The sequence below is a fragment of the Rhamphochromis longiceps genome, linkage group LG14 (genome assembly GCF_057381845.1).
Source record: "Rhamphochromis longiceps isolate RC_006_pf linkage group LG14, R_longiceps_female_GT1.1, whole genome shotgun sequence".
In the NCBI taxonomy this organism is placed as follows: Eukaryota; Metazoa; Chordata; class Actinopteri; order Cichliformes; family Cichlidae; genus Rhamphochromis; species Rhamphochromis longiceps.
The window spans coordinates 2764129-2787139 of record NC_140570.1 but is presented as its reverse complement, the minus strand read 5'-3'; the positions used below and the strand labels follow the sequence as shown (position 1 = coordinate 2787139).

Here is a 23011-nt window from a genome sequence, read left to right as displayed (position 1 = left end):
ACACCTTTACCAAACTTGTGATTGCTTTATCATGACTTTAACACATGCTGCTCTGCACACGCTGGGCACTCTTGTGTGATGTAAGGAAAAGTTTGGCTCTGTCGACACCCCAAATGCGACCACGCTGTAACAACACTCCGCTTTATTTGTTTTTTCATTTACAGGAAGTGCACTCTGAGGAGATCGACACCGACTCGGCCTACATTCTCTTCTACGAGCAGCAGGGAGTCAACTACTCCCAGTTCCTGCCAAAGATCGATGGCAAGAAGATGGCCGACACCAGTAGCATGGACGAAGACTTTGAGTCAGACTACAAGAAATACTGCGTCCTCCAGTGACCGCAGCTCGTCTTCCATCAGCCAGCACTACGCCCGCTCGCCTCTTTCAGCCTGCTGCTCTGAACAGGAAGCGCCAGAAGATCTCACGAACGGCTGACAGTTGAACCGCGCGCCGTCTTTATGGCTGCTTCGCAGCACTTTCTAAACTCGACTGCAAACACGGATCGGTGAAAAGGTTTGCTAAGACAACAGCGAAGCCCCTCCCTGTGAAAGCACCCGACCGGTGCACTTTGCTGAGCCCGACGAACTCCCATCAGCTCCCACCCCGTGATCCTCGCCATGACATAGATGTAAAATATACTTGCACACTAACGCATCTCTGAATGTATGGCAGTACGGCCGAGTCATGCAGCGATGTTGCTTTCTTATCGTGCACTTATCACTTGTGATGTCAGGATTCAAAACAAAAGACGGCTTTTTCTACCCAGAGTCACGATTTGACCTGAGCAGGGAAAAACCGATGTGCTCCAGGCGTGAGTCCCTGCAGGCCTACGGATGCCAACTGTACACGGGGCCCAGCGTTCACTGTGTGCTGGAGTCACGTTTGGTGCCACGGGAGACGACGGATGCCCGGGCAAGCTTTCAAACCAATGGTTCTGCTGAGGTTTTATTAGCGATAGTGTGAGCAGGAAAACACGCGTCATACGCTACCTCATCGCTTCCTGCATTCTTTCAGCCAACTGGACCCCAAAAGTCTGTGACAGTATTAATATCATGAAATGCTTCCTTTTAGTGTAGGAGACTCGGTACATGCATTCAGGAACACCCCCACAAAGACCCCCCTCCCCTCCCAGGACACTCGGGTCCTGATGTTCACATCAAATTCGGCACGTTTGCCAAAAGCTGTGTTTGGTCCTGCAGCTGCCAAATATCCACGGTGATTTGTGCAATGTTGACCAGTATGTAGCCACGACGACTGAGAACCTGGGTTTGTTGGGGACAGGTGCCATGATTTAAAAAGTTGTACGGTATATGTTTAAACGCTTTTTTTTGATTGTGTAAATGTGTCATTTTAGAGGATCTGCTTTATTTTTTTAGTTTTTCTTAGAGTTGCTTCAGGCTACCTAAAGGCCCCACCTGTAGACACCAGGCACATCTCCACGGGGCTGATGCAAACCTCTGCAGTTCTCTGCTGTCCACCCAAACCTGGACTTCCTGCGTCCATCACAGCCAATTATTTTACTGTTTCTTATTTTAAAAGTGTCAAAACGGAAGAACCAGAGATTTTTTTATTTGCTCAAAGCCTGTAAACCACATTACCCATAATGCTATTCAGAATCCAACTTTAGCCTTTATTACTGTGTCTCATGTGGCTTCTGTGCTTACACTTCACTTTGCTCACATTCGAACGAGTCCCACAGATCGCTGTGAGTGTTTCTCACCTTCACCGGGTGTCACCTTGGCTACTTCGCACAGAGGCAGGGAAGCCTTTGTTAACCATGAGTGTTTCATGTGTTGCACTGTTGGGTTTTTTGTTTTTCACGCAACTAGAGCAGCTTTGCATGATTCACAGTTCAGGTACTTTTGGTTGCACCGTGCAAACGTGGAGTTGGAAAAGCACCTGGGTTCTAACTTCTGTCCCTGAAGCGATCATAGTTCATATATCTACTCTCAGTGAATTCATACAGACCTGATAAACCTTCCTGGACTGTGAGGTCAGAAGTCATGCTGTTTAATATGAGCAGTGACTTTTGCACCAGTGTGTGCACGATAGGAAATAAGGAAGAGCTCCTTCAGTGTCGAGTGCGGACGTGCACTCATAGATCGGACGGATATCTAACAAATATCTCCGATAAATTCCCACTCGTGTGATTTCTCTCCCCTGTCAGAGTTCACACACTGTGTCAGACAGTTTGTAGTGTACTGACACGAGTATTTCATTTGAGTGAGAGGCGAATGCAATGACCAATGGAGCGGCTGCAGAGGGTTGGTCAGTCGCTTCTCTCCGACTCCACATCATTACATTTTTAAAGCTTCCATCTTGTATTTTTGAGTTGTTTTAATGTGTAATAGGAACAGAGCTCCCTTTTAACAGCAGGCTCAGCCTCGGGTTCAATGCCGCTTAGCACACCTAAAACCTGAAGCATGAGTGTATAAAGATGCAGTGAAGTATCGCTGCAGTGGTCCCACCTCCTGCTGCTTAGGGGATCATAGATGCTCCTGGAACACTTTTTAGTTTTAGGGGGAAAAAATGAATCTATGGATAACCACTTGTTGGCTAGCTCACTGGCTACAGCCTCCATAGGCTGGTATATTAGTCACTTGTGCACTTGGCCACATCTGCCCTGCCGTGTATGAGCAGCCTGCTTGTGAATGACACCACCAATGCAAGCATTCACCTTTCTGAGCTTTGTGGGTATCGAGCCTGGAGAGCCGTGTGAGGTGCCCCGTCCTGTGCAGTCTGATCGCTGCAGCAGGGGTGCTGAAACCACATATTTGTGAATGGGTACCATCAAAGCACAACACAAACTGTAAGGTCTTACTCCAGCTTCTGTATTTCTAGCAGATCTTAATGCCCAGTCTCAATAGACGGACTTTCACAATCTCATTTTAATAGCTTAGTGTTTCATATCTTAAACCAGTTTCCCCCTTTTCCTCAGCTGAGCCATCCAGTGGGCCAGCCACACCCTGATGGGTGTCCAACAAAAGCGAGTGACATGTCAGTGTAGACGGAGCAGTGTCCATTTTTAATGATTTCATTTCTTAGCTGCTGGCATAACGTTTGATGACTGGGATGATGGTTTCTGGTGGAAATGAATAAATATTTAAACTTTTTCAGGAAGTTCTATGAAAGTTTTAAGAAAAATCAAATAAGTGTCTTAGAACGTTTTCACCTTTTGCCGGGATGTTTTCAGGGAAATGATTTGGAAACAACCATCCCCCCGTAGACAGATGTGCTCACGTGTGGAAAGTAACCAAAGTCTGTTTGTGTGAGGAGCGTAAATGCATCGCTACACGACTGGAGCCAACGTTCGAGCAAATGATTTGTTTCTGTGGGTCAGAGTGCTGCCGTTCCTCCTTTCCTCTGAAGGTTTGGCTGCTTCGACGTGGCTGCTGAGGTCTCTTTGAGATGGACGAGCCCATGTTTTCACCGCGTGGTTCCAGCTGCAGAGTTCTGTGTGTCTGCTTTGTAGCAGCAATGGCGGAGCTCCTGTCACGTCAGGGGGCTCCGTCTAATCACTGTGAACAGACGGCAGACTGTCGATGGCGCCCGGCTTCGTCTTCTGGAGCGCAGAGCCTCGTCTCTGCGTTCGTCCCCTTTTTTAGCTGCTGTATTTGTGATGAGACGACTTTGTTATGGATGTACTTGGAGATAAATCTGTCACTGAATGAAACTTTATTTCCTTCTGCAAAGATCACATTTGTTGAACAAATGGAAATGTACATAAGAGTGTTATTTATGTTTGCTTGGCCAGCTCTTTTTCTTTCCCCCTCCACCCTCCTGCCGTCGCACTGAGCTGTAGACAGTGTCCAGTTTGTGTCTGTGGTTGAAGGTTATCACAGGACTCGAAGGAAAAATTGTCCCTTGAGAGCTCAGTTTGCAATGTTTGCTCTACTTAAAGGTGCAATAGATGTCAACTTCTTTCTTTTTCTCTTTGTTTCTTGGGCTGTGAATGTGCCCTCAAACGGCCGGTAGCGTAATCTCTTAGCAGAAATGTTTCATGTCGGGGTTACTTTCAGCACAATTTTTCTAATCCAGGAACGAGGATTTGACGCCCAGGGAAACTGGACTATCTCTGAAACTGGACTAGCACGGATTCTGTAGAACATCGGGCTAGCATCTGAAGCCCCGCCCCCCAGGAAGATTAGTTCACGGTGTCAGGCAGTGCGATCGACTACTGAGCTGTCTTTCAGTGTGTGTAGCTTCTTTTTTTATTTAAGTTCATATCTGTCTGATGTGAACCAGATGTGTTAATTTAATAAACTTTTTTGTAAGGTGTTCGTTGGAAGAAAGTCGCATTGCACTGACATGAAAACGTGTACATAAATAAAACGTGTTTTGTAAATAAGCCAATGAAAACTATGTATTTGAATATGAACTGTACAAAATACTGTACCTGTAGTTGTGTATATGGAGTGATCCTGTTGATCTGTAACGAAATACCCAAGCAACAAATTAAATTCAGCAAAGGAAATGACATCAGAGTCGTTTTGTTGTGGTCACAACCCTGATCTGACACTTCAGGCAATTTGCGTAGACTTGTGAAGTAGAACAGCCTCGTTGATCATCTCAATTTAATGCCACAAGCAGGAGCAAAGCATCACACAGACAGAAACGATCCAACTCGATGGTGTCTCATTATGTTTGGCCATAAGTTGACTGAACTCCAACATATTTTTAAGCTCCTTTGTGTCAGGCTGTGTGCGGCAGGCAGGAATGGACCCGAAGCGCCGACTGCAGGAGGTCAAACTTAGAAACTTAGATTTATTAGAAAAACAGGAAACTAACTTAACCTCCTAAGACCCGAACTCTTTCACAGCATGCATTTTTAATTTCTCTTTCCTATTTAGGCTGACTGGGATCTGATGAATGTAAAAACTAAGAATTACCAGGTTTTTGTTTGTTTTTGTTTTTTACCTGATGTTTGTTGCTGAGAAAAATGAGATCCACACATGAGGACATTCGTTTTAAATTTCGATAGAACAGTGGCAGGATAACGTCCTCATAAGTGGATATCAGGCCCTTGTAGAGCAAAACTTAGTATTTTGGTCTAAACAACCCAAAATGTGACGTCCACGTGTGGATGCCAGGTCCTCGGAGGTTCAACTGGAAAAATGAACAAGGATTAAACAGGTAGAACACACAGCATGAGAGGCATCGTGAAACAGACCAAGGAAAACACAGGGCTTAAATACAGAGAAGGATGACGAGGGAATGAGACACAGGATGAGAGCACAGCTGGAAACATTAACAGACGCAGACTGTCAGTAAAACAGGAAACAACACAGCAGTGTGAACCTGACATGAAAAGGCATATAAACAAAACCTAAGACTGGAAATCAGGAGATACTAACTAAAAAAGAGAAACACTAAGTCACAGAATATAGACAAACAAAATCAAAACCACTGACCACCAGACCCAGGTACCCCAACACTTTCAGCTATTCCTTGATCCCCAATTGATTAAAGCAGCCAACGGCCTAAAAGTTCCACATTTACCTCACAAGTTTCGAGTTAACATAATCAGACTGTAGTAATAAACTAACTTGGCTCCTTCATATTGCCTTCCCAACCCAGCAGAGTGACTTTTGTCAAGGTTGAGCTACTTTCCCACCCACTCCATGACATGCTGGTCAGTCACAGGAGCTCGTTCAGTGAGAGACTGAGATTACCGAAAAGCACCACTGAACGACACAGGAAATCATTCCTGCCTGTGGCCATCTCCCTGTACAACGCATCCACTTAACACACTGTTTGCTGCTACAACTACACATGTTTCTTTTCCAACTATTTATTTATAAGTGACTTATGTATGTATGTATGTATGTATGTATGTATGTATGTATATATATGTATATATTGTACTATTCTTAGTTAGCGTATTGTCTGTCTTGTCTTAATGTTGGTTTAAAATGGAGCACTGTAACAAAAAATAATTTCCCCCAGGGATCAATAAAGTATTCTGATTCTGATTCTGATTTATCCATATTTGGAATAGAGATGGCACGATACCACTTTTTTATGTCCGATACCGATATCATAAATTTGGATATCTGCCGATACCGATATGAATCCGATATAGTGTTTTTTAATCAACAAAACTGTTTTTTAAATATCTTGCTGCATTTTGTATAAGTTCATACTCAAGTTTAAAACAACAACTACACTAAAGCTATTCTGTTATACCTGTATGCAAAAAAAAATATTTCATAGTTCAGCAATACTGATCAATCTAATAAACTTAAACCTACACCATCCTCCCTATTCTGGTATTTTAAAGAGTACTTAGCATAAATATTAAGCAACCTAACTAATAGGGTTCCAACTCCCAGCAACAACAAAAATAAATAAATAAAAAATAGGGAACCACCCCTCACGCTCCACCTCATGATGCTTAATCGACGTAATCAACCTTAATTTGATGCAGTGTGAAAAAAAAATGCACAGAAATCAATTATTTTTCAAGAAATATTAAATAGATTCAACATCTTTCTTCAACAAAATTGCAGACTGCACAGATGGTACCTTCCCAAAGGAAAAAGTACTATAGCTTACTAGGGTATATATATTAGACTTAATAGTCACTATATACAGTAATTGACTTCTATTCATTTTACATCAAATTAAAACTTTGGGTGTCAGATAATTATTTATTAAAAGCTCGACATTTTAAATGAGAATAAGAAAGAAAAGTATGTCTTTGTGCCCCCTTTTCCCTGTTCATGCCCTATCGGCCCCCCTGGCTAAACTTTGCTAGATCCGCCCCTGCACAGTTACCAGCGTCAGCTACGTAGAAAAAGATCCTCGAGTAGAAATTAATATTAAATAAATTCTAACAACAGCTTATCAAGCTTAAACGTGCTGCTGTTGTTCAGCCGCTGGTTTCCTCTTTCTGGTGCAAAGTGGGCCAAAAACAAAGACGGACTCGCGACAGAAAAGCCGATCAGCTGATCATTGATCAGTTTCATGATTGAAGTAGCAGCAAGAAGAGGCAGTCGCTCCATATATCGCTTGTTAAGCTTAACGCAGGAATGCTTTACATTCAGAGATGGACTTACACACTTGCTTTACTTCTCTCGGGGATAACTTTGTCGGAGATGAAATGCCGGGTTGGTAGCGAAGCTCCACATGCTATCCAGACCACCGACAGGTCCGGCATGCCACAGCCGCTCTATCACGTGATGCATACTGCTCTGACGTGCTAACGTTCTGAGGTGAGTTACGGCGTGTTGCAACTTTTGCGAGGTGCTTTCGTGATATTTAATGGATCGGATTACATTTTTTATTTTTCTCCGATATCCGATCCAGTAATTTAGGTCAGTATGGGACCGATACCGATACGTAATATCGGATCGGTCCATCTCTAATTTGGAATACAGTCAATGTCTTCGCTGTAGGGGAAGTAAGGCTGCAACCACAGCTTCATGGGCTCTGCCACAGAGCTTCCTCCTGGTTAGACGTGCCTGAAACACACTTGCGTATAAGTCATCCAGTAGGTTGAGGTGGTCTGCATATCTGACTAGATTCAACCTTCTGATGTAGACCAGATTCTTCTGGGCTCATTTATACCACTTGTTCCTCTGGACCCTTCTCATACCGCACTGCTGCAGGAGAGCGAGGTCCTTCCTTGGAGGGTGCTGGACTCCATGCATGGTAAGGAGCTTCCTTGTTTCAATGTCAGTGGCTTTTATCTCTTATTTTGTTGGTTGCAACTTTCCTGGTGGCCTCTTCATGGTTCCAAATTGCCTCTGTGTCCCCCCCAAAGGTACTTGTAGGTGTCTGCAATGTTGCCCTGTCTTTGTTACCATGTGACCACACTTGTCCAGTCCAATGGCATTCCCATGTTGTTGTTGTGGATCAGTGAGTTGGTGTCTTGTTCACTCCTGGCATAAGGCTTGATGTCGTCCATCTAGAGGTGGTTAACGACTGCTCCATCCATGGGGTTCAGGTCTATGCAGAACAGCTTTTGGGACGGAGCATGTGTTAGATCCTAGACTTGATGGCAACTTGTGGTATTGACTTTTAGTTGGCCTCTGTTGGTCTCTGTTCCCCCATGGGATTCCTGAAGAAGGTTCTCAGCATCACACTGATCTTGTACAGTTCTAGGCAGTCTAGAGAGTCTAGAAGTCTAGCGAGACTGCTCGAACACTGGTTGGTATTTTGCCCCTCTGGTGTTTCTGCCAATTCCTTGGTTATGTATTGAGCCATACACCTATCCATCTTGCTGCTATAATGCCTAAAAGGGGCTTCCATGTAGTGCTGAGACAGGCTATTGGCCGGTAGTTGGACATGACTGATGTCCTCTGGGGATCTTTGGGGATCAGGACTATCCAGCCTTCAGTTAGCCATTCTGGGTGTATCTCATACATAAGCAGCTCGTTAATTTGTGCTGATGGAGTGTAGTTAGCTTCTGTAGCTTTAGCTTCTGTGAGTCATTCTGCCACTGTGATGGTTGCTGTGGTGTGCTCTTAGATCCTAGCCACTGAGCATTGTTGTTATGTGTTGCGTGCTTCACCGGTCCTCTCTTTCAGTGTTGCTCCATCTCCAGCCTTGGTGGTGCTGTTCTCATATTGTTTATCTCCCAGAGGTTCTATTGGACGTGGGTCCAGCAAGCATGGAGACCAGGCAGTGGTATCCTCCAAGAACTGCCTGCATAATCTGGTCACATGAGTCCGGGCACTGTCGTGCACCAGGTGGAAAGCAGGACCCACTGCACCAGTACAGGGTCTCACAAGGATTTCATCCTGATCTCTAATAGCAGCAAACTGAGTAACGGCCCCTCCTGCTCTTTAAAGCAACCGACTCTGGTTGTGAAACGATCCTCACAATAACTGATGATTTAATTTAGTTTTTACCCGAAAACAAAGAAAAAATTCATTTTTATGAGGTTTTTATCAGACTTAAATTCAAAATGGAATAAAAAAAAATTGTGTCAAAATGTTTGAATTAAGTTTTAATTAAAAGTGGGGAAAAATCCACTTCATATTAATTAAGTATCAATCAAACCAGATGGGGACATTTTTGACCCCTGAGGACCACAGCTGTGATTATGTGCTGCCATTTAAAATTTATAAATGCTTCAAAAGAACTTTCTCACTACAGTTCAACATACAGCACTCTGTAGTTAGACAAACAGTCAAAACAATCTTTTATTGTCTCGTTTTATTTTCGCTCAAAAACAAAGTGTACTTTATGTAAACAAGGTCTGGTGGCCCTAAAATGTTGGGTAAATTTTGTGTTAATGTGTTGGTCTTAAGTAAAACTAAGGTGTAACACTGAATTGATCGACAATTTATACTTTAAAAAACACTCAAATGAAGTGGGGACATTTCTGACCCCTGAGGACCACAGCTGTGTGGAAATCGGGAGGACATTATGAGGGTTAATTGAGCAGAGCAACATCCCACAAGTTTAACTGATTATTAAAAAGTTTTCCTTTAATTGTATTTTTTGGAGATGTCTATACGTGCTCACCCCAGTTTACCACTTTTTACTGCAGAGGAGCTCTCTACAGCGCGTGCTGTGCGTATCTCTCAGCCTCCCACACATGCCCGGGCTCCACAGATGTCACACTACATGCACCTACAGCGAGTTTTGGCAGACAGAGGTTAGACCACAAAGCCCTGGACCTTCATTTCTTTGCATGGAAGTCTTTTAAACTTGACTTTTTATTTGGTTCAAATGAGCAAATGTAAGCATGCTAACATGTTAGAAACAGCAGTGGTTTTACATGATTGTGCTCGTCATAACGAAGAAGTGCAGCAAATTTAAAACAGTTGTTGACCTTTGTTGTCCTTCCTCGGTGTTTTGCAGTCAGCTAACAGACGAGAGAGGAAACCACACACAGGGGCTTTGCAGCAGCTTCTCCGAATTAAACAGCGCTACTCTTTCTGCCCTGCGCACCAGTCAGGGGCTTTTCCGCCTCTCGCCTAATCCTGACTGACATTTTCAGTTTTTAGTGTCAGAGCAGAGAGACTGTGACTGGTCACACGTTGGACGTGGAAAATGACTGCGTCAGTGTGTTTAAGTCGGTAACTTAACACTAGATTAACTTTTGGGTGTGATTAAATTTAAAATGTTTGTACTTTAGATGACCTGTTGATCTGGTTCTCTTTCTGTTGGCAGCCCCAACAAGCTTATGAAAGCTGTCCTTAAACATTAAAGTGAGGTCATTTTTCAGAACAATAAACTACCCGACAGTAAATAATGTGCTTAAAACGAGCTCCATCAAATAATCACTGTAACATTGTTACATTGATTTGAGCCCCTCTACATGACATTGTTACTGTAAGTTGCACAGATAACGTCTTCGAGTCTAACTTGAGATTATGTCGTTAGTACTGTGGTATTTCTATTTTTGCTGCAGTAAATAATATTCCACTGTGGTTAATGAGAGGGTGCGGGGGAAAACCAAAGAGTTAAAAGAAAAAAACAGTTTGCATGATTAAAGTTTTGTGACGAACTTTCATACTTCTACAAACTGACCGAGCATCTGCAGCGTTACTGCGTGAGCTGGGAGAGCTGACATGAAGACAGTTTAGTGTGAAGTGGACTCACACTCATTCTAGAAATCAGCGTGAGGTGAAACAGCGCATCTCAAACCACTTGCTGCTTCACTTCATTTCCTCTGATTGTCTTGTGGTTGATGTACTGTGAGAGCTCCTGCTGAACACAACACGGGTCAGACATTTTATCCAGCACAAGGCGGATTTTTGAATTTTTAAGTGGGACCGAGCAGAATAAATACTGTCTGGTGTCTGACTGGCAGGCTTAGGCGAGAAGAATGGACTTGATCAAAGTTGTCACAGAGCACAGGTAGGGCTTTTTCATTTAGTTACTCTCTTCCTGTGCTTTCTTTGTATTTTGGGCTTCAGTGAATCAGCTCTATAAAAAGAAACGTTCTAAACGTTCTTCCTATCGCTGTTCCAGACCAGCCTGATGTTCTTTTACCAGTTTGTGCCAGAAAACAAACACTGAGCAGAGGACATGGCGAACTGTTCAGGTGAGCTTTGAGGCTTTGACGCTTTGTAAGAGCTCGTGAATCTTAGACTTACTTATTTGTGGCCTTTCAGATGTCTACTCCGTTGTATACACCCTCAGCGGTCTCCTCTCCTTCACCATCGTGGTGTTCACAGTGCTGGGAGCCGTGTGCATCAGAAAGTAAGTCCATTTTAAGTTCTTTAAAAAGGCTTTTATTAACGACGTGACCTCAGTCTCACTTGGTCTGTTTGCTACATTTTATGTTCAAATTAAGCTGACTGTCCTCACCAAAGCTGCAACAGTAACAGCAGCATTATTAAATAAAACATAACAATTTCCCTTCACGTACTTTAGCGTGAATATATTATAAGATCAGACGTTAATAAAAGCCCATTTTTGGCCACACTGGCTTCACGGAGGGAATGAGCCGCTCAGATGCTAACCGCTATAACGGTTTCCTTAAAGTTTGTCTTTGCTTGTTTGTGAAATGTACCTCTCACCTGCTGTGTGAAGTTTGGTGTAGACGTTTATTTCCCTTTTTACAAAAGTGAGATGTTCTTCTTTGATCGTCTCATTTCCTGAGATCTGCAGTCTTCAGATTTCAGTGTTTATGTACTTTTAAAGTAGAACGTGAAAACACCGAAGATGAATTTAGTTTTTTTGCTCAGCCTTTGTATTATTATTATTATTATTATTATTATAATAAATGCATAGCGCCATAGGTCCAAAAACAGATGTTATCCACTGTAAGAGATCGTGTTAACATAGACTCATAATACAGATGTCTACGGACCTACTTTATACAGCACCTTGTTAGATGTTTCTAATATTTTGGCGTCATATGTTATCTTTCAGTATTAGCATACAATCCCATTCAAATGTGTCGCTGTTTTGAAATGAGCCAAAAAGAACACATGGCCAGCTGTTCTCAGCTGTTCCTCGTTCTTTTATTCTGAAAACATTTCTATTTGTGCAGCATGTTACCAACTAAAATGATGGTGCATTACAAAAAGTGAAAAATAATAGCAAAAGACTGACTTATTCAAAACGAATGTTGAGTCAGGGTCAGCTCTGCAGCCTCCATCTGAATTCATGTCTGTGTTATCCAACCACCAGTTTTAGCTCGTTTTTTTAGAATAAAGCTCCCAAGACTCGGTGATCTGTTTATAGATAATGTATTTCTAGATAAATGTGATTTGTTTTCATTAAGGTTAGGAATATTATCACTGTTGCCTCCTGGGTCTGAATGCGCTGTCTGGCTGGGAGTGTGTGGAGTCTGGGTGTTCTCCCCGTGTCTGAGTGGGTTCTCTTGGCTCCTCCCACAGCACAAAGACATGCAGTTAGTGGGTTCAGGTTAACTGGTGAGTCTAAATCACCCATAGGTGTGAATATGAGCAGTTGTCTATCTCTCTGTGTTAGCCCTGCGACAGACTGGCGACCTGTCCCAGGCGTGACCTTCCTCTCACCCTGTGGTAGCTGGGATAGGCTCCACCCCCAATGACACTGACAAGGACACGTGGAAGAGACTGGATGTCTGGATCTTTGGTTTATGTGCAGTGTCACTTACAGTTACACAGTTTAGCTCCGAGTCCCAAACTGTGTGTCGTCAGACTTGCTGCTCCTGGTTTAGTAGGGCAGCCGAGTGTTTCGCCTCCGTACCTGGGTCGGTGTTACCTGTTCTACTGTCTACGTTATTTTGCAGATACCGATCCGCTCTCAAGACAATCAGATTGCTCCGGCAGAACAAGATGCTGATGAGTGCTGTGCCTCGGGTAGAGCCTCCCCTCTTACCTGCGAGGCCGATCCCAGTTGTGGTGGAGGAGGAGGAGGAGGAGCGGGAACTTCCTCCCAAATCTCCACTCCGACCCAGCACTTCAGCCAGGTCTCCGTCCAAGAAGCTGTGGAAAGGTCTGCAGCAACTGCAGCAGGTAGCGCTGATTCACAGATATCTTTGTGTTCCTGCTGTAGACACAGAAGATGAACCTTCAGATGATGATAGATTTAGATTTCACATGTTCTGTTTGGTGCGGTTCTACCTTGATGATGTACGAACGGGTCTATTTCAAATTCAAGGATCCTCCTTTCACCAAGTCAGACCTGAACCTTCTGCAGCTGATCAAAGCAGGAAAGGAGGGCGTCTTCTACCAGGCCAGGATGACCAGAGGGACGTGTAAAGGCCACAGCATGTTCACCTGTAAGATCAGCAAGGAAGGTAAGGACATGGCTGGAGGTTTGCCTGCAGGCGGAGCATCCCTGAAAGCAGTAATTAAGTACTTGACATGATAAGCAGAAGGAAACTGTCATCCAAGTAAATGATTGTAAGCTGTCCTATAATGATGTTCAAATATTCTGTTTTTAAGTAGAATTAGTGGGAATCTTTAAGCTCACGTTTGTTTACATTTTTCATGCAGTTTTTGCAACACGTCATCGCTCTGGTTGATCAAATATTCCTGAAAAACAAATTGGTCTGAGCCATTTCATACATTTTTGACGTTGCGCTCGGTGTTAATATTACAGCCCCGACCATAACTTACTGTTAGCACTGAAAAAAACGAAGCGAGTGTAGTGTAAAAGCACTGACACGTAACCCTGTGGGATTCCAGACTTCATGAAATTGCTAAAATGCTGTGACCAGTGACGTCAAACGCAGCTCTGAGACGAGCTAGGAGAACTTTGATGGCACCAAATTCATCTTGTACAATATAAGTTTTGCCGTATAACAACAATGCATTCAATACTGTAAAAGGAAGTGGGAGGAGCTGCCCACAGAGACAAGCTCACAGAGGCTAACCACCTGAATCTGCAACTCCTCTCAGCTGTAGCTACAGTTTTAGCATCCATCGACTATTCTTTGTTGTCTTTTTCGTTTACCACTTCAGCTCAGGTGCTGAACTAAGAGTCAGGACAAGAATAATAATGAGGATTATTTTTAACATGAATCATGCTGAGCTTTAGTACAAAACTGAATACGTTCCTTTTGATTTAGCCAGTTACATCTGGGCTTTGGTTTGACCTTTGTGTCTTCCTCTACCTCAGGCGTCCGCCTCAAACACGTGGACATGGAGGTTTCCATCATGAGAAAACTGATGCACCACAAGAACATCCTCCAGTTACTGGACTGGAACACCACTGCAGGTGATGAACATGTGCATACAGACTGCTGTTTCTCTGCTCAGGTAGAGCGGCTTGGAACCTTCTTAATCAGAAGGTTGTTGGTTTGAGCCCTGGCTGCTCCAGTCTGCATGCCAAAAAGCACGTAACCATGAAAAAGTGCTTGTATGAACGGATAAATGTTTTATAGAGTGCTCAGGTAGAGTAGAAAGAACCAGTTTGTTTGTCATCTTCCTCCACACCGACAGATATGCTTAGTTTCCCCCCTTTCCTAACCTGTAACTATGAACTAACCTGTAACTATGAACTAACCTGTAACTACGAACTAACCTGTAACTACGAACTAACCTGTAACGTCTGTTGCATTCTTCTTGGAGGCGTGTCCCTCTGTAAGGCCCTACGTCTCTGTCTCTGACTGGGATGTTCTCTGTGCAGAGCCCTACATTCTGATCATGGAGTATGTGAGCTACGGCACTCTGAGGACCTTCCTGCAGACCAACAGAGCCCACCTGAGTACTGACCCTGAGCTGCAGAGCCTCCTCACCATTGCCTCGTACCACGTTGCTCTAGCCATGCAGCACCTGCGCTCCAAAATGGTAAGAGCATAGCAGACTGATAGGAAATATACTGGTCCCACTTTGTCCCAGTGTGACTTTTGTTTTTGACAGTTTGAACACACTTTTTATCGTTGTGTTTACATTTTGCATTAATGTTGTTGGTTCTCTGTGCAGATTATTCACTGTGACTTGGCTCTGAGGAATGTCATGGTCAACAAGTTTCCCTGGGAGGTGAAAGTGGCCGAGTTTGGTCTCGCCCGAGACTTGACGCGAATGGCGAGCCGTCGCAGCAGTCGCTGGAGAAACCCACGTGTAAGATCGCAGTACGCACACACAGCATCCTTTTCTCACAGTCCTCGGACTGCCGAACAGCTTTGCAGCACATTTTCAAATTCATTGATCTTATTTGTGGATGATCACGTCCTCCGTTCGTGTTTGATTCCCAGTGAGAATCCAAAGTGACCCAAACGTTTCCAGCTTTGCTCCCGCGCTGTAGTTTCACTCTCACTGTAACATCAATGCATGTTTGAGGTTTGAGCAGAGTTTGAACAAAGTCAGCCACCGTCACATCAGCTGATCTCAGCACCAGCCTAATTGAGCTCTGCTCCATTCATACGAGCTTCTACAGAAGTGCTTTCTGTCCAACGTGTGCACACATCTGTACTCAGGAGAGAATCTTTGAGTCAGATGTTGCCTGAGGATATTTGGTGTTTATATTTAGCAGATGACCTGCTCCACATCCTGAGTTACAGCCAGTCATGCCTTTGTACAAGCTATTGGAGCCGTCCACAGTTACTGCTCGTCTTTAGGCCGCTTCGCACCCCCTTCCTCCGCCATTGTTTCTCCTTTTATGTAATTTCTGACTTAATCACTGTCTGTAGTTGCTGGTGCCTTGCTTTGTTGCTGCTGTTCCTCTCCCCACCTCCAGCTTTCGATGTGTGCACATGGAAGAGCGGGGATGTCCCAGAGATGAGCCACACCAGCAAATCTAAATGACCGCGGATCTCTCGTTAGCTAAAGTGGTCCTGACTGAAAGTGCTTCAGGACAACACTTTCAAATGTAACCTGGATATTACAAAAACAAAAAGTGTAACTGCATCTCACGTTTGGTCCAACCTGATGTGATAGGATGACCTTTGTTACTGGTTGAGCTACAAATGTAGTGAACTCTTTTTGAGCCCAGTTTGAAACAGACTTTGCTTCTGTGTTACTGCACGTGTGCAGGAGATTTAGCAACATCCTTTTCAACAGGAAACTGTGGTGCAGAAAAAGACCAGCAGTAATGGTGTCGTGCATTTCCTCCACGATCTTTTTAGATGTCTAAAATTGTCCCACTGACATAGTTGAAAATATCACCTTCAAGTTTTGGTGAAATCACTTTTTCCATCATGTGTAAATTGTGCAGCAACGTGTACCCCTGCGCTGGTACCCCCCAGAGTACTTCAAGAACAACTACTACAGCTACAAGGGAGACGTGTGGGCGTTTGGCATCGTGCTGTGGGAGATGCAGACATTTGGTGAGTGGGAGGTTTGGGCTGCTCTCTGACCACTGGAAATCATGACTTCTCCTCTACTTGTTCAGTAATATGTTCCAAACGTGCTCTTTGTTGAAGAGCGGCCTTGTGTTGTGGTGGCTCCGTGTTTTGGTTGAAAGTCATTACAACGGGCCGCTGTTCACTCCGGCCAGAATAAAATGGAGAAATTAAAAGCTTGTTTCCTCTACCGTGATGCAGCCACAGTGTATTAGCAGTGCTGAAATGAAATAACACAACATTAATGTAAGCACAAATATAAACATAAATTGACTCTGGAAAGTTGTGTCATTGGTTACGAGTACATCTCTGAACAGAGGTGGAAACCTGGCGCCTTGTCACCAGCATCCAAACACATGAAGAAGCTGACTGAAGCATCCTGTCGTCCTACTTTTGTCTGACTTCGCTCTCCAGTTCAGTCGTATGACATTTAAAACGTTAGCTGTCCTGTAAGTCTACAGTGCAACTGCAATAGCTGCACCTCGAGGCAACTGTTGTGGTGATTTGACTCAATATAAATACAGCTGAATTGAATTACAGTGTATTAATAACTCGTGGACCCTGCAGTGTTTGTACGGTTCTTTGTAGAGATTATGAGTTGGATACTTTTATCTGTCTTACTGTAAATTACTAAAAGTCTGCAGTCCACACCCACACAGGGATTTCTATTACACAGTGATATTTGCTGCTCTGGGCACATATTCAGTGACAGAATCCACTTTAAGAGAAATTGTGATATGAATACATTTTCAGGTACGCTGCCGTATCCAAACCTGGAGACATCAGAGCAAGTGGTGTACCACATCTGTATGGGTCACAAAAACACAAACCCGGAAGGCTGCAGACCAGAGATGTAAGTGAAAACTGCCTTTAGGTATATTAGTTATTGATATATGTCAGTTAAGTTAGATTTATTTCTTCATTTTGAAAACAGCTCCCCCCTGTCACAGTGGGTCCCTCAGCAGGCCGTGCCACGTTTCATGTTTCGTGATGCAACCGCACATGTGTACTCTGCTGCAGTAAAGAGTAATACTGCTGTTCTCAACAGAAGAATCATCCTCGTAATGAAATCAGCTGTTACTCAGAGTCAGGTTTCATTGAGCTTTGTTGAAACACAAACATCAGCTTTCAGGTTTCTAGCAGAGTAATGCTCACGTGTCACTGTGAGAGACTTCAGAGCAAATCTGAAGCTGCTGCTTTAAAGAACACAACATGCCATCATAGCATCAATATTCAACACATAAACTGTTGCTGAAAATCAGAAAAAATCCAACTTTATTTCTACTTTAAAAACAACATGGCTGACCAAAGTACTTTCCAGTAAAAACAGAGATAAAAGTTAAGAAATCAAACATTAATCAGACAAAGAAAATTAAATAATAATAAAATAATTAAATAAAAGATACACTTGAATTAATAATTAGATAATAAATACAATTAAAGAAATAACAAAGATTAAAAGTGACCAAAAAACTGACTAAATCTGTCCAGAAGCTGGTTTTTCCTAAAATGCCTCAGAGAACATGTGTGTTTTTAAAAGAGATGTAAATATGCCTAATACAGAGGGCCAACGTATCCCATAATCTGGGGGCCACGACAGCAAACGCTCAGAGGTACGTAGGAGCCAGGAGAACAACAAACTTTTAAAGTCAATTCTAAGACGGACGGGCAGCCAGCGTGTCCCTGTCAGCAGGCGAGCAGCAACATCAACATCCAAAATTTAAGAACAATTGTTGTCAAATCAAAGATATCTGGTAGAACTCAGAGGAGGACACACGAGGCACAGTCGGCCAGTTATGACACGCAGTCAGCAAATGACAAAGTGTCATACGCAAAGAAACAGCTGGAAAACAAGCTGCAGAAGGAACAAGATCGCTCGTGCAAACCAGAGGTTACGAACAGCAGGTGCACGTACACCGGGGAGGCTGATTGGCTAATTGTAACGGCCAAATAAGCAGAGAGAGTTCTAACAAAGGGGGGAGTCAGCCTCACCCAAGGAAGGTAGGAATACACCTCGATCCCGTTAGCTTGGCAGAAATCTAAAAGACCCATCAACATCTGTGTAAAACCGCTAAAAAGCTGCTGCGTTTACTAAAGAGGCTCGCTGTCAGGAGCATTTTGTCGAGCCTCATGGCTCATACAGAGTTTTGTTTTCAGGAGAATATTTAATGAAGTTATGCTCAGAAAAACAAAATCATGTCTTTTGTGTGTTGTGCTTGTGATGGGAGTGTGTGTTTAGGAGGGGGAGGTGTCATCAGAACACGTGTGTAGATGACTCAGAAAGTAAAACTGAAAGCGACTGTGTTCTGCTGGACGTAGCTTTCCGACCTTTTTCCTCCTTTAGCTTAATTTCGGTTCAACTCGTCCCCCCATCAATATCTAAACTGGATGAGTCGCATTCATGTGCCAGTCCCGCACCATTCCTTATGTACCATCCTCTTATACCTCAGGATGATAGTAACTATGATAGAGAATCATGGACTGTGTATCACTGAGTGGCCTCTGACCTCACAGACTTCACATCATGCGAGACTGCTGGCAGGAGCCGTACACCCTGAGGCCCTCGTTCACAGACATCGTCTGCATGCTGGAGAGCATCATGGAAAACGATGCGGTAAGCAGCAGCATGTTTTAAGCTCTTCTCTCTTTGTTATGATCTGTAAACATCACAGCATAGCCTTTGTGGTGCTGAGATATTCATCACACAGCATTAAAATCCTGACAAAAACGCGACTATATTAAGTGTTTCCACAGTATTGTCAGAGTAAACTCCTCAGTCTCTCTGTCTTAAATACTCACTGACGCGATAATTCTGTTGAAATGAATTCAATCAAACAGAAAGGTAACGTTTGAGTTTCACTCAGCTTTTGCTTCATCGTGTTTTGGTTATTAAATGCACCCACATGTAGTTGAATTGTGTTTATAGAGATTATTTTCTGAACTTTCTCCCAGTTTGAACCTGCAGATAGACAAACATGTGTGAGATAAACTGTGTTCTTCTTTGCAGGACTACGTGGATGTGGAGAGTCCAGAGCAGGTGGTGACAGATGAGGCCGAAATTCAGGAAAACAATCGTTTACGAGCAGCGAGTGTCAGTTTGGACACTAATTTCTAAACGGGTACTTTAAATCATGCGTGCAGATTTCAGGTGGGCTTTTAATTCCTGCTGAATAAATGAAAGGAGCAGAAAACTTATCACAACAGTCATAATGTGCATGTTTGTTCAAAAAGGATTCTTTTAAATATATACCTGTGGTTTTCATTTTCTGTATTTTTATATTCTTATATTATTTTTCATATATAAAATATTAGTTTATATATAAAACCAATTTTTGTGGTAAACAGAATCAAACTGTGTGATCACAGTCTGCCGACTGTACGCTGATGACTGTCACATTTCAGGACTTTGTTTTTGTGAATGTATCCTAACAGGCGCACACTTCAACTTCCTCTGACAACAGACACAAATACTGACACATTACCAGCTACACACGGGACCACTGAAGGCTGAATCATGCCAGTGTGTGCAGCGACGCAGCCTGAGTAATACTAAATGAGAAAAGTTGAGAATAATTATTTGAAAGCAATACAGAGAGCCTCACTTCATAATCATTCAGTGTGCACTGATTTGTTACCTGGAGTCTAATTGTTGTGTTTTCTTTACAAGGATGTTTCATAAACTGTTTGCAGAAAATGTGCAAAATTCAACATACATACGTTTTTAGATCACATTTATGTTCTCGGCTCAACGTTTGAAGAACCTCTATGAAACAAGATGATCACACGTAAAGTCCAACAGGAGGAGCTGTTCAGCATTCAGCAGTCTGACATGTCTGATGTACGTTATTTAATATGTCTGTATTTTAATAGCATTTCTTTATTAATTTATTCAAAGCTTTCTCAGTGTTTGCATTCATTTGTATATTTTAGCTTTTCTGTTTTGCTGTTTTGTAAACCAATATAAAAAAATCCAGTTTTAATGTATTTCTATAGCAGGGGTCACTTAACATTGCTACATCTGAATAAACTGCAACAGCTGAATTGCAGACCTTGTCCCTGGTTTTGCTTTTAAGACTCAAACATAAAGATAAATGACAGAACAGAATTGTATTAATGGAAAAGTTTGAGACTAACACAAGCAGACAAAGATTTGTAGGAAGACTTACCTGTGAAGGGGGACGGACCAAATGCTGTTCTACGTTTAACTCATCGGCTTGTTTTTGTTTTTGTTTTTTTTGCCTGTCCCGTTTGGCTCTTTTGCCATCAGAATTGTTGTCTAAAGGCAAACAAAGATGCCCAACGGATTTACTTTACCAAACTGACCATCCCAGCCTTGCCGTAATGGTCCATTTGATTCACCTTTTATTGTTTATTTTATTTTCACTTACTGAATACGGAACAGACTTGACTGGGGGAAAGAAAGAGGGAAAGAAAGAGGGAAAGAGAAACAGCTGAGAAGAGGGACGGGGGAGAAGGGCAAAAGACAAAAACCAACAGAACGGGCAGAGAAAAAAAAATGCATATATCGATCACCTGGATCACCTGCTGAGAAAGAAAAAAGAAAGCAAGCAGAAGAGAACAAGAGTTATAGAATAAACAACATCACAATGATATATGGGAATATGACAGTAAATACTAAATATTAAACATTATTGTGCAGCACATAAGATCAACAGAACACAGTGTGCTTTGAGGTAGGAGCCAAAAAGGGTGTAGTTTGTGGGTGTGATCACCCGCGTGTACACCTGTGAGCATGGACGCGCTTGTTTTTTTTAAAAGGTTCCTTCATGTAATGATCTGCTAGAGGGTGTGGGGGGGCCACAGTCCCGTCCTCCAGGGCATGAAGCAGGTATGGAGGAGATCAAAACTCCAGACATCCAGAGGCCCCCAGAACACAAGAGACCAAGGAAGACCAACAGAGGGGCAGCCGCGCCACTGTCCCAGAAAGAGCTGAGGAGAGTCCCAGATGAGGGCTCACTCAGCAGCCGCGGAGCAGAAGCCAGGGGGAGTTGCAGTGACGCGCCCGTGAGCTCCGCCGGCAGCCAGCTGCGCCTGAGTGACCGAGCCCCAGGCCGAGAGGCCGGGGGCACCCCACCTCCGAAGTGGCCCGAGCGAGCCCCAGGCTCCAGGCCCCGATAAGTGGCTTGTTTTTGTTGATATGCAAATAAAATAAATATGATTTTTTTCCTATTACTTGAAAGGTGTAACAACAAGAGGAGCCGTTACTGGGTAGACTACCAATAGCATGTTTTCATAAGAGATTACTCACCTCTGTCTTTGTGGCAGAGGTGCAGAATCGGTCTGAAGGCGCTTCACTACCTGCTCACTAACTGGTGCAGAGGCTCAGGATTACCCAGCAGGGTAACAGTTTATTAAGTGACCAGTTTGCAGTCAGTTTATCCAAACTCTGATGCTACTCCCCCCAGACGACCATAACAATGCACACTTGCTGCACATATTGAAGGATCTCTGGTTCTTTAGGAAACACAGCTTTCTCTTATACAGCCTGTGTGTTGGTCAACTTGTTGTCAGTGTGGACGACAAATACTTGCACATCATCATCTTGTCCCAGGATGAAAATGGGTTGTGCAGCTGTTCTCTTCCTCCTGAGGTTGGCCACCTTCACACTGAAAGGCAGATGACTTCTCCTGAACCAAATTATCCACCAGTGTTCTGCACTTCTCCTCCTGCCCATCACTAACACATCCAACCCCTGCAGGTGGTGTCATGAACACATTGGTACGATTTCTGTGGAAATCATAAAATGGAAATTATTTTGAAATCACTGTGAGGCATAATTATTTACCTTTTCATTAACTCTTCTCCCTCTCGTGGATGTAGCTGATTTACACACTACACTGCCAAAAGTACTGACACATCCAAATTGTTGAATTCAGGCGTTCCAGTCACTCCCAGGAGCTCAGTGAATTCCAGTGATAGGGTTAGGGTGCAACAAATCCAGTCATGAAATTCCCAATATATTAAATATTCCACAGTCAGCTGTTAGTGGTATTATAACAAAGTGGAAGCGATTTGGAACCATAGCCACGAGTCAAACATTTCAAACACTTGACACTCAGCCATTTTAAAGCTGTCTGGTAACTCAAAGTCCGAGCACACTTCAAATCCTGTCTCCCCCCCACCCTGGACCCCCACCAATTCGCATACCGTCAGAACAGGAGCACAGAGGATGCAGTCTCCATCGCACTGCACTCTGTCCTCTCACACCTGGACAACAACAACACCTACGCCAGAATGCTGTTTATAGACTTCAGTTCAGCATTGAATACAATCCACCCCTCACAACTCATCAGGAAACTGACAGACCTGGGCATCAGTTCCCTCATCTGCAAATGGTTACTGGACTTCCTGACCAACTGCCCCCAACATGTCCGGCTGGATAACCACTGCTCATCTACCATCACAATGAACACCGGTGTACCACAAGGCTGTGTGATGAGCCCTTTCCTCTACTCCCTCTTCACCCACGACTGCAGACCTGCTGATGGTTCCAACACCATCATTAAGTTTGCAGATGACACCACGGTGATTGGCCTCATCGGTGACAACGATGAGGCCGCCTACAGGGAGGAGGTGGATCGTCTGGCTGAGTGGTGCGACACAAACAACCTGCTGCTTAACACCGAGAAGACCAAGGAACTCATCGTGGACTACAGGAGGAATGCTGACCCACATCCACCCATCCACATTAAGGGGACGGCTGTGGAGCGTGTGAGCAGCTTCTAGTTCCTGGGAGTCCACATCTCCGAGGATCTCACCTGGACGACCAACTGCTCCAAGCTGGTCAAGAAGGCTCACCAGCGCCTCTTC

At 43.6% G+C, this 23011-nt stretch overlaps 2 protein-coding genes across 8 annotated transcripts in view; both read left to right on the top strand.

Annotated features, from left to right (window-relative positions):
• The window catches only part of usp32 (ubiquitin specific peptidase 32), a 68834-nt gene extending 64367 nt beyond the window's left edge, over window positions 1-4467 (top strand). For all 7 annotated transcript variants that reach the window (XM_085380474.1, XM_085380475.1, XM_085380476.1 and 4 more), the window contains one exon: window positions 165-4467. In XM_085380474.1, the coding sequence (XP_085236600.1) occupies window positions 165-338 (174 nt within the window). In that variant the 3' untranslated portion in view covers window positions 339-4467. The remainder of the gene's footprint in view (window positions 1-164) is intronic.
• Window positions 4468-10027: 5560 nt separating this feature from the next.
• Window positions 10028-20290, top strand: LOC146653412 (tyrosine kinase receptor Cad96Ca). The gene is made up of 12 exons (XM_085380481.1): window positions 10028-10815; window positions 10930-11002; window positions 11073-11160; window positions 12683-12908; window positions 13054-13192; window positions 14017-14115; window positions 14527-14687; window positions 14823-14960; window positions 16054-16165; window positions 16934-17033; window positions 18695-18794; window positions 19188-20290. The coding sequence occupies exons 2-12, from the start codon at window positions 10987-10989 to the stop codon at window positions 19293-19295; spliced, it is 1287 nt and encodes a 428-aa protein (XP_085236607.1). The 5' UTR covers window positions 10028-10815; window positions 10930-10986; the 3' UTR covers window positions 19296-20290.
• Window positions 20291-23011: the final 2721 nt, after the last annotated feature.

Excerpts from the sequence above, each read along its gene's own strand:
- LOC146653412 (XM_085380481.1), top strand. Across the intron at positions 12,909-13,053 it reads GTCTGCAGCAACTGCAGCAG|GATCCTCCTTTCACCAAGTC; the intron begins GTAGCGCTGATT and ends TTCAAATTCAAG. Across the intron at positions 13,193-14,016 it reads CTGTAAGATCAGCAAGGAAG|GCGTCCGCCTCAAACACGTG; the intron begins GTAAGGACATGG and ends CCTCTACCTCAG.